Here is a 12,455-nt window from a genome sequence, read left to right as displayed (position 1 = left end):
AGACAGAGCACTGAATATGCACACAAATGGAATGAATACAAGCAGCCATTCACAAGTTTGTGGGTGTCACCACACAAACAAAACAGCACACAAGTTCCTATGGTTAAGAGTGACTTTCATAGTTTAATTGTTTAAGCAACAGGCTTAATGTCAATAAAAAAGCAAATCTATATTTCATTCTTCCATTTTTAGGAATCATTTTTGTACAGAATGAGATAAGCCACACATAATTCTCATTTTTTTTAAATCATGCACTACTATGCCTGCTGTTACAATTAGTAATTTGAGAATAAATTACACATTTATTGAACAGTAATCTTTGGCACCCAATTGAGGAATTGCTGATCAGAACAAGTCATAATAAAGGGATTAACGACACTGTGTGATCCTCCCTATTTTGAATTTTCTAAATGTGTAAAAAAAAGTCTGAACTCTACAAAATAACAATGAAGAAATTATGAACTAGCCCCCATGTACATGATGTATCTGACTTACTGCCAGTACCAGGCTGGTATCAGACCGGTATCAGGCAGGTACCAGGCCAGTATCAAGTGGTATCAGGCCGGTATCAGGGAGGTATCAGGCCAGTATCAGGCCGCTATCAGGCCAGTATCAGGCCGCTATCAGGCCAGTATCAGGCCGCTATCAGGCCAGTACCAGGCCGCTATCAGGCCAGTACCAGGCCGCTATCAGGCCAGTATCAGGCTTACCTGTGCTCCTGTCTTTGCTTGTCTCTCACTGCCAGCTAAGTCCACCAGGTTTAGCTTACCGACTCGTATGTGATTCTCCCCGTCTGGCCCAAGCTTTCCAATAATAAAAAATAAATTGTGTGAGAATTTTAGTTTACATTTTTGGCAATACTTTTACTACTAGCAACCTTCATACAAGGGTACACCACTATCAGGTGGAAAAAACACTTGGGGTAATATTCTGGCTATATAAGTATTTCTAGGAATTCTATGAACACAGTGGAGTATTGTGAAAATATGTGCAAAACACATTCTACGGTGTTGAAGTGCAATTAGCAGTGACAATATTGTCAGCTCACCTCACTGCATTCTATTGTAATGATGAATATTGCATGAGACCGGGAACTGTGTTCATTCATATTTGTTGCGCTGATGAGAGAAAGGAAAGTAAAGCAAAGTAGTATTGATTAGTAGTTAGCACTGTCATTACCCATGTCACTATAAGAGACAAATCATTTACTGTAACTTAATTTGTCCTTGATGCAGACCTGTCTGGTATGTTTCAGACCTGTATGGATCTCATTGGTTCAAGGGTTTTGACACAAGTCAAGTAGCTGGTTCGGTATTCCAACAGAGCATATTCAAAATGAATCTCGGTGCTGGTCATTCAGGATAATTAATAACAAGTTGCTGAAACTAAAACCTTAACCCTAACCAACCCTAACCAACCCTAACCTGAAACTAAAATTGCCATGCCATGCAATAGATCTTGTGCTTCTCAACGTTGTTGAAGAAACTCACCCCACTGATCTGTTTGTGTTGCCAACTGTCATGACGTGCTCAATCTCCTTGACACTCTTGGTAACAAAGGATGACAAGTCCTGTTGGGGAAAGATGGCTTAGAATTTGCAATTTTCAAAACTCAAGATTTCTTGGGGCCAGAGGCTCTCTATCCAGACACCCTTTCTTTAGAGGAAGAAAGCAAGAGAAATTATCCATCAATCTGTGGGTGAGTTGGGATTTGCTGATTGATGAACATCACTTTATACGCACGCTAGGAATTGACCATCTCACGTTGATCTCTCACAAACAGATGTCTTTTATACCTGGCTGATAGACAAGGCACAATAAACCTAAAAGTAAAAACAGCACACCATTTTATGGTTTACCATGTTTCTGAACTTCAGTGAAAAAATTAAAGGAATTCACTTCACCAAAAAAGTCACTCCTCAAGAACTACCGTAGTTGCATCTGTTTCTAAACAAAAGATGACTGTCCCGCTACCTCTGTACAATTTGTCAAAGATAATGTGTAACCCCCCCAAAATGGGGAAACACTACCAGAGTATGTTAGTTTACAGTCTGCCTTACCTTGACATAAACACCTGTGTCTGGTCTCTCCTTCAACTCTAACCGTTTAGTCTGGTCCTTCGATAACAAATCTCTAATGTCCTCCTGCAACCAAATGATCATACCAAAGTTGTAATTGCAAACTTCGCTATGCACTAAGGATATGAACAGGTTTGTGTAAGAACAACGCATCCTAACACAAACTGACACACATTCCTAATTGCAAACTTCGCTAGTCACTAAGGATATGAACAGGTTTGTGTAAGAACAACGCATCCTAACACAAACTGACACACATTCCTAATTGCAAACTTCGCTAGTCACTAAGGATATGAACAGGTTTGTGTAAGAACAACGCATCCTAACACAAACTGACACACATTCCTATCCTCACCTGATAAATTTCCAGATAAGATGCTCTGACTAGATACTGCTGGTTCTGTGTACGGGCGATATGAGTGAAGATGTGCTCAAAGGAATTAGGGATAACCCCTCTGGTCTCGGGATCTGACCTCACTCCTACAGATACATGTACAGGTAATATGATGATTTAATGTTGAAAATACAGGCCAACTGAATTTAAGCCAAATTGCAATATGTACATGTACATGTATGAGCTTCATAGTTTTTAAAGCTTTGCGGACAACTACATTGTAGTGAGGCAAATTGGAGAAATCCATGCTTTCCAAAGATCCAACTGAAATTCCAACTTTCCACTGAGCATTAATACAATAACACATCCTTGACAAACAAAATTTTGGACATTGTGCCTGAAGTACTGGTACATGTGAAGTCACATTGACCAGGGCTGTGCAGCATTTAAAGCAGTCAAATGTTGCAAGGCTAGCTGGTCAATTTATGGTGCTGCTAAGCCACAAACTCATAGAATGAAGTTTCTGCCTGGTATCCATCTGATTTTTGCTGTTGAGCAATCATTTTTGTTTGGCATGTATTGACAGTTCCATGAAACTTGGATGCTGTTGTAACACTGTGGCAGATTAAAGAGAGCTACAGGAAAGGATGGTGCACTGCAGCTTCCAAAATGCAAATTCTTCCAAAATGTTGGTATTAACTCTAACCATCCTGAGGCTGCATGGCAAAACTGCACTGCTGACTGCGAAGGATGCATTGTATCAAGGTTTTGGGTTAGACCTTGTGTTGTTTATCTTCAGCCATGCATAAATTCATGCCCACATTTTATGTGAAACCGTTCATACTGTTCCAAGATGCCACACACAATGCCTCAATATGATGAGAAAACTACCAGAGAAAGTTGAAGGACTGAAGCAGAGGACAACCTCCCAATGAACATATTCAAGAAATATCACAGGATTTTGGAGGACTGACGTTGTATCAGTATCTTAGCCAAAAGGGCCTAGGCTGTTTGGGTTAATTTAGATTATTGTCACACACAACGCAAGTAACTCTTGAGAATGCAATGAGCAGCACTGAGCCTACCTTCCATGGTGTATGTCTTCCCTGTTCCTGTCTGCCCATAAGCAAATATTGTCCCATTGAAACCATTCAGGACAGACTCTACCAGACTACGGAATGTTTCGTCATACAGCTCTCTCTGTTTGGAACTAATAAAACAAAGTCAAAATATCTCTGTCAGTTTAATATCTATGGAAGCTTAGGGAAACTTAGGACATTTTAAGTCTTGAAGGAATTCTTCATTGGTAATACAGACACTCTTGTTTTTCAGTTATCGCTGGATACATCCCTGACACTAACTGAGACACCAGTAACCTTCTTACAGTCAAATCAAAAATACATCTTACTGTCAAAAATTTGGCGCAATATACACCGTATGAAATATGCCGAAACCCTTCAGGGTTTTTCTCAGGGGAAGGGTTAACCAATCAGTTTATGCCTGACTACATGCACCTGTAAACATGATCTGGCAATCAGACAGCTGACAGGTTAAATGATTAGATACATTTCTACCCCCCCCCATTTGTTACACATACACCATGTGCAGTTTTTGTAACTGTCTGTGGCAGTGGAATGTGTTCAACTTGTAGCCTATTGTTGCACATTTACACATGTATCCATATTGGGGCCTTGGAATGTTAACCCCTTCACGTCGGGACGCGTTAAGACATGCCGTAAAAATTGAGATCCTCAGCCCGCTTTTCAGCTATTATTCTTGGCCCACGCTCGAGCAAACACGGTGAAAGAATGCAGACCCTGGCTCTTGTGTATATGGTAATTGGTCTTTGTGTGTAGCCCAGAAATGAAAAGATCGAATTTGCATCATAATCACCAGCTTCACAATAGTCCCCACTTTGAAAAGAGGCAACGGGAACATGGAAGCTTGAGTAGAGCTGCATGCCACCGAACAATCAGCCTTTTCACCGTGTAATTCAAAGCGTGCAGAGCACGCTGGGCCACAAACTGAGAATTTGCGGTTTGGCAGGTGGCCTTCGTGGCCAAGCGAGGCTGGAATTCTTGGAGTCGGTTTTCGGAAAGAATTTGCCGTCAAGAAGGGGTTAAAAAGTACATGTACACGAAGGGAGTTGCATACCTCATTCACATGCTCACATATACATGTATGTATTTATGGTATTCGCTTTTTAAAGTGGCTAATATACATGTATCTTGCTTTACAAAAAACTCCTCTCCCACATTAACTGAGTGGTTAGGGTCTACTAAAGAATACCTACCCAAACAGTCACTACATATGCAAATTTCCCACGCGCATGGCTATTCGCTGAAAAGACTTTATCATCCAAGATGCCCTATGACCTCCCACAATGCACTGTGGTCTCGCCGCCATGTTTGTCCTGGGTAGGTACATGGACATGTACAGTGTAGAGTGCCAAAGACATTTTCTGCCCAAATAATTCTAACTGCAAGTGGTTAACTGAGTAACAAAGAATGTTGTAGTTTTCTGAAGTGCCACAAAGGGCATAAGAGGAATACACAGACACACTGGGCAGACTTACATACACTGTACATGTACATTGTAAGTCATAGAGAAGTGTGAAAGGTTTAGAAAGGATAAGCATACTCAATGGAAATGTACATGCACTTTCAAGGGTTCTTCAGTGTTGTTTGCAAAAGAAATGGGCAAAAAAGGTTGAAGGTTTGATGGGTTAAGGGCCACAGGGGGTAACTGGATTGAAATTTGATTAAAGAAAATGGCACTTCCAAACGTTCAATCTGCACAATTGTATTAATGGTAATTAACTCTGTTTGAAGTCCACAATCTGCGTAACTCAGGTGTCACATTAAAATAATAACCCTTATGTCTGTCTGTCTGTCTGTAATGGCACATGTACATGTACGACTGACATACATGTAAGATTCCAGCAGATAAATGCAAGATTAATTGCACCAGTATTGAAAATGCTCCCGCATACACACAAGTACACGTACACAGCCTGGAGAAAACAGAATAAATCCTTCCAAGTAAAACTGTCACACACAAATGTATAATTTGTGTGTAATCTGCCTTGGGCATTTGATACATACCGGTATATACCGGTACATGTACACATTTCAAAGACAGCAGAGGTGTTTTTGTGGACCACACAGTCAGTGGCAGGATACATACGTGTATGTAAATGAAGAATATTTGTCCAGTAAAAGTGTAAACATCTGCGTAAAAGTACATGTACAGTGCTACAGGCGGCAGGTGCCACACTGTGACAGATAAAGAGCTTGAGATGCTCCATGAATTTGCAGCCAGCCTGGGAGCTTTAGAATCCAGTTAAGTTGATTAGTTTTAATTCCTGGCACAAACTCTGAGTATCTTGATTCACAAACTGAATTAGCAGATAAACATGCCTAGCCTCAAGCAAATTGTCAAGGAGCTGCAGCATAGGACAGCATGTGGATAGGCATCAATCTTCACATCATGAAGTACAGGCATGCAGAAGGAATTCACAAAAGAAGTGGACATACCAGTACGTGTAATCCAAAACACACAAGAAGAGACTATGTCATTCTCAGTTTGTAATGGCACACATCTGAAGTCAAAGGTCATGGGGGAGGGGGCATTCAGATTTCATTCATTTTAAAATTCCCTTAAAACAGTAGTACCTCAATTTGATGTAACTCTTCTGCTATAGCAGCGTCTGAATGCTTTTAAAGTTACACCAAATCAGTTTTATCTTGGGGTTAAAATGGTGATTTAACCATCCTGTGGGAGGTCTTTGCACGATAAACTGAAATGGTTTGAAAACTTAGTAGAGTGTCTGAATGGTTTTACATGTAGCTAAACACTTCCTGTTTTATCAAGATGTAGATAAAGCAATAAGTGGAATGAAATAACAGATAATGAATGGATAATCTCATTTAAACTCAGATATAAGAAAAAGATCTTTAGAGTCTTTTCATTCCAATTGAGTTTTAGAAAAAATTTTTTATTTGAAGTAGTCTAATACTAAGTTTTTCATGTTACCATGGAGGACCAAGAACATGTTACAATCACTGTGTATGATAGTTGGCTAGAAACATGATAAAAGACAAATCACTTTGGCATAGAGTTCTACTATGCGTACATACATGTACATGTAACAGTACATGTACAAGCATAGGCCTACATTCTTATTTAGATGCAGGCCTCACTGTTGATGTCATATTTTTGGATTTTTCCAAAGTGTTTGACCGAGTTTGACATGATCTTCTTTGATCAAAACTTGTAAATAATGGTCTTGGTACGTCTAATGTTACTTGGATAATGAGTTTCCTAACAGGCCGCATGCAGAGAGTGACTATCAGCGGAAAATTTTCTTGCTGGTGCTGTGCAACATCTGGTGTACCCCAAGGTACCATTCTCGGTCCAATACTTTTTCTCAGTTTTATCAATGGTATTTCTCTAAACATCCAGTTAATACTCCGTCTCTATACGGACGACTGCATTCTTTACAGGCCCATCCGCATACAAAACAATTTTGACATATTAAAGACCAATTTAAATTTGCTTTGTGATTGGTTGGAGTGTTGGAAACTCAATTTTCACATTGATAAATTTAAACTCTTGAAGATTTCTCGAAAACACACAAACATACCGGTAAGCTACAATTACCGTAGGGCACAACTTGCTGAACACAACCACCGAAAAGTACTTGGGTATCACTATTGAGGATAAACTTAGCTGGCAAGGTCACTGTCAGGAAATTTACAGGGAGTGCACCAAATCACAGGGTTCATTAAGAGAACCCTGCCAAACTGCTCTAGTAACGTTTTTAAAAGATTGTATTTTTCCTTGATGAGGCCCCGGGCAGACTGCTGTTGCATGGCTTGGGACCCATATAGACATAGCCATTCGGACATCATCCAAAATCAATGCATCAGATATACATGTATGTGCAGAGATTGGGACTCAAGCTATGATTGATTGCTCTCTCTCGACTTGGCTGGACAAGTCTTCAAACAAGAAGAAAATTCTTCTGCTTTGCTATAAAATTATGAATAACATTATTAATGTCAATGCTATTAACCCTCCTGTACTGAAGTCACTCTTTGGGTCAATTAATCAGCTGCACTAAGATGCACAGCTGTGTCATTTTGTGCACTGCATCAACTATCCTACACACGAATATCAGATTGCACTGTCCAACAGCTGTGCCTCACTGTTTCATGTGCATCATTGTGCAGTAAACCAACTGCAGTGAAGAGGACTACACAAAAGAGCCTGTGTCATTTTGTGCTGGCAATCAACTGTACACACATTGAACCTGTGCATATTTGTGTTCCACATAAAAACACATGCACAAGAGTGACTGTTGGCATTCATGCATATCTGTGCTGTTAAACCATAGGAGAATTAATAAGTTTGTGCCAGCTTCACAATTGGCCAAAATGATCATAGCTTGAAATTAACTATTCCTTTTGCTAAAACTGATATTAAATATTCTTATTTTGTCAAGACAGCTAGGGAATGGAAGAACCTGCCCCCACACGGTCATTGATAGTCCCTCTCTGAGTATCTTTAAATCGTCGTTCCAATCTCATCTTATCATGTAACTGTTTATTTCTTTTGTTTTGTTCTAATTTTTAATTTCTGTACTATGCATTTTATGTGCTTTCTTATTGTTTTGATTTTATGCTTACATTCAGTATGTTTTAAAACTTTTTATTTTATTCCTGCGAACTTTTTCAGTTAACTGGTCCCTTTCTTGTTGTTTCTTATCGTTACTGTTTTGAATGTTTTGTCTATTTCATTGGTCTATATTTTAGTTATGGTTTCATATGTGCCTGTGCTATTCTTTTTGCCTAGAATGCAACAATATTTTTCTTCTTGTTTTGAATAGTTTTATTTGGTTGTTTGTTTTAGCTCTTTGCTTTTTTAGTTCTTAGTGTATGTACAGCGTTTCTTATTTTATCTTTAATCGTTTATCATTTTATCCTGGGAGAGATTTTAGAAGGACCTTGAAGTCTTGTTTACGACCCTTGACATGGTAAAAAAATAACAACAATAATAATAAAATACATGTGAACCTACATGTACAATGTTGGAGAATGCTTACAAAATTCTAATCCTGAAGCTACCGATATCGTGCAGGTGCTGTGCACATGGGCAATTAACCTCAATGTTAGCAACAAATTTCATGTACCGGTACATGTCTTGCTACGCTACAGCAAACATGTTATTTTCTTCCAGGTCAACTAGGTACATGCAGATGAACATGTACCAGTATTCTGATCAGGTGCATCAGGTGAGGGGATGACTGTGTACTGAATTCATAACATGCAGGAATCCTGCATTAGCTATCTGTCAAGTGCCATGATATATGGACAGGAATATATGCCATGCCATCCTGCATACTACTTTGAATGTGTGAGGCTATTAATTTGTGCATAATCAATCATTTCATGGACAAAATGTACATGCAGGGGCAGGCAGCTAAAAAAACAGTAACAACAAGAGCACAAGTTTTAATTCATTTCTTACAAACCTTATCCTCAGTGGTTTCCATTTCTAACAGTATCAGTCTGGACTTCCCCACCACACACTCTTGGGGGGTTAGGGTTAATCTTGTCTTCATGAAGATGTAAATGTACAAGTACATGTACGAGCCTACAATCAATATACATGTACATGTACATGTAGTCAACACAAGTACATGCACATCATAGAAGAAGTCAACTAGAAAAATGCCAGACTTGCTTTGAATGCAAACTATTGCTATCTGTGTAAATAAACATGTCTGTGTTAGCTAGAGACTGCTGCCCTAACAAGCACATCCATTTCCCCTAGAGTGTCTGAAAACAGAAAGGACTGGGAGTACTGTTTGTAATAACAAATCATAACTCAAGCAATGAAGATCAAATGAACCAGTATCCTTTTGCACTATAAATGGATCAGATGTGCACCTGTGCCATCAACTGATGGGTTACCATTTTGTACATGTACCGGTAAGGATATACAATGTACACGTACAGCAATACACTGTTATCACATGTACATGTAGAACACACCGGTAAATACCTGATGTCATGTTTATCAAGTTAATGTTCTTTTAATGTCAGGCCATGAATCAAATTGACTCATATGATCTTAAAAAGCAACGGACATGACAGAGTGCACCAGATGAAATGGATTATTTCATTCATAATTGGCTGACATGTTTATAATACAGGCATAAACAAAACTACAAGTGTGAATGCATGCATTTTAAATAAGATGCGTGCTAATGCATCCAGGCTCTTCAACAGGAATTGTTTAACACGCCGTGTACATGTAAAACTGTACTTCAGGCACACTGTTCATGTACATGTAAGCATTTATATGTACATGTACATGGACAGTGTGTGACTTACATGTACGGGTACATGTATGTACTGTACATCTCTCATTTCATTTCACTTAATTCACAGGAGTAAAAAAAAGAACATACCGGTACAAACAAACCAGGAATAAGTCGATCCAACAATAAAGAGATAAAATATTTTCAAAAGGGAATGAGGATCAGTGGACATACATGTGTGGCAAGAAGATGAAAACCACTCCCCCTCCCACACATGCCGCAGGATCATTAAGGAGTTACAAACTATTGATAAGCTCTCCTGGCACAATTCTCCTACAAGCAAAATAAGGCACAAAAGAAGAGGGAAAGAATGACATCCCACCGACTGAACGATGATCGATGATAGCAGAGCATCATAAAACACTAAGCAACACCCATGATCCACAGCAATACATGGACATGTCCCCCCCTCCAGACAACATTAACAACTAAAAATAGAAAAAGTGCTCAAAACAATTAATTCCAGTTGCAAAAACGCCCAACTGGGAACTGGAAGAAGCAACAATTAAAAACATAACATTTACAAAGACACAACTACAACAGTAAAACTGCACACAACAGAACATGTCCAACTACACAAGAAGGCATGTGGTACAGACCATTCCGACCAGCAGACAAGCATTGATGAGAGGCCACAATGACAAGGTACATGTACATGTACGGTGGCTACATGTACGATACTCACAGCAAGTTGTTAACTCCTGGTACTAACCACCGTTTTAAATTTAGTGATAAATGAATTGAGACCGAGGATAAGGTTGTCTGTAATATAAGCTGTCTGTACATCACATAACAGTGTGCATGTACACACATGTACATGTACCTGTATGTGTACATATACATGTACATGTAGGTTTTGTAGCCATCCAAAATTACAAACAACACTTATTTGCTGTCTTCATGATGGAGGTACAATGTAAGGGCTGAATTCTTTTGAATGGCCTGACATTGCATAAACGTAGGAGTGATAAAGAACTGCTGGCAGATTTTGTTTGGTTCATTTTTTGGGGTGTTTTAAAGGGGATTTTTGGTCAGTTACATGCAATATGAGCAAGTGGCCAGAAGGTAGTGTTTAACATAAGTTTAAATATTTGCACAAATTTTGTGAAATTAGTGAGAAAAACCACAGTTTAAGTCCCTACAAGTACTGTACAATGTACATGTGCATAATACTGGGCCACCTACATGTACTTGGGATCTGAATGTGAACTTAGTATTTCCTGGGAAACACCACGGACACCTTTTTGAAATAATCTAAAACTCTGGTGACACTGCCTAAAACTCACAAGTCAAAAATTCAAATTGAAATGGCAGAGTCCATGTTGAACAGTGGCCTTTGATTCAACTTCATGGGTGACCGACTCCTGACCAAATTCATCAGAAATTTCAACACCTCAGCAACCATCGTCATCACTACCAGAGGTGGGAGATGCACTGGAACCAATGTACCATCAAAAAATTGATTATGTCAGGAGGCTTGTGAAGCAAACTCCCAGACTAATTGGATTGCTGGAAAGCAAAGTCTAAAGGGCAGACAGTAACACTACCATGTCTAATGCTTAACACCATATACATGGACTAGTAGCTGCAGTCTGGACTGGGAACAATTCTAAACAGACAAATAGAGCTCTTAACTAAGTGTACCAGTATCTACCAAACACAAAAATGCTCGTTACAAAAGTATGGTGCACATGTACATGAGTGTACCATTTATTTTATATAACCCTTTGTCAGTTGTCTTACAGAGCACATGAACTTGCTAAGCAGGGTTTCAGCTAGCGTTTGAAAACAGGGGGGTCTGTATTTGCCTTGAAGTGAAAACAGTGCCTCCAAGTTGCTAAGGTTAAATGCTTTTTTACACATATCTTCATTTGTTCAGCAACATAAGGGGCCCAAAATGGCCTAAGGGGTGTCAAAAAGCCCTGTCTGGCTAAAGCATTACTGCTAAGCAGTATTTTCTACGAGCTTCATGTACACTGGGCCCACGAGATTAAAATGGTGGGGAAAAGGCTTCACATACTGTGACATCTAGGGTTTTGGAGGTACAGTGTACATGTAGATTGGCCATCCAGAAACCAGTACTTGCATACACGTACATGTACATGTACAATGAATTTATCTTCCAAAAATCAACACGAGAGAAATAAGATGCAATTTTTGCCCACAATCAACTGGGCCGATTTCGAAAACACACAAGGTCAAATTTTGTTTGTGTTGGGTTGATGATGTTACAGGGAGAAAGGCACAAGAGTCATGCATGAAGCATGCATAAAGATACATGTAAACGTAGAAAAGGCACAATATTATACATTAATCTCTAAGATGCATAAACCTAGAATCTTACTCTTAGCTGGTCAAAATAATTGTGAGATTTGTTCCGAAATGAAGAAGTATGAGATGTTAACGGTGGAGTGGGATGTTCAGTACATGTAACTTGCGTGGCATACATGTAAGAGTACACTCGTGCTCATGTGCAGTGGCAACAGACTATTCATATGCCATGGAGAGTGACATGATCAGTATAGTACCCAGACCTGAATCTCAGGCTGAATCACAGGCTACCTTGTACCTGTATTCATGGTATTAGGTGTACATGTGAAGCGTCTTGAAAAAAGACAGCAACCCACGTGCGTACTTGTTTGCCAAGTCTACAATTT

General features: G+C 39.3%; 1 protein-coding gene across 1 annotated transcript in view; it reads right to left on the bottom strand.

Moving 5' to 3' along the window:
• Window positions 1-12,455, bottom strand: part of LOC110981607 (kinesin-II 95 kDa subunit-like) — a 42,075-nt gene that overhangs the window by 15,650 nt on the left and 13,970 nt on the right. The window contains exons 4-9 of the mRNA XM_022239297.2: window positions 3,497-3,621; window positions 2,433-2,557; window positions 2,060-2,143; window positions 1,491-1,570; window positions 1,049-1,118; window positions 711-803 (exon numbers count right to left, since the gene is read on the bottom strand). Coding sequence (XP_022094989.2) covers window positions 711-803; window positions 1,049-1,118; window positions 1,491-1,570; window positions 2,060-2,143; window positions 2,433-2,557; window positions 3,497-3,621 — 577 coding nt within the window. The remainder of the gene's footprint in view (window positions 1-710; window positions 804-1,048; window positions 1,119-1,490; window positions 1,571-2,059; window positions 2,144-2,432; window positions 2,558-3,496; window positions 3,622-12,455) is intronic.

The sequence above is a fragment of the Acanthaster planci genome, linkage group LG21 (assembly GCF_054643075.1).
Source record: "Acanthaster planci isolate LZ-2023a linkage group LG21, COTS_SCS, whole genome shotgun sequence".
NCBI classification, from domain to species: Eukaryota; Metazoa; Echinodermata; class Asteroidea; order Valvatida; family Acanthasteridae; genus Acanthaster; species Acanthaster planci.
This window is presented reverse-complemented; position numbering and strand designations above follow the sequence as displayed.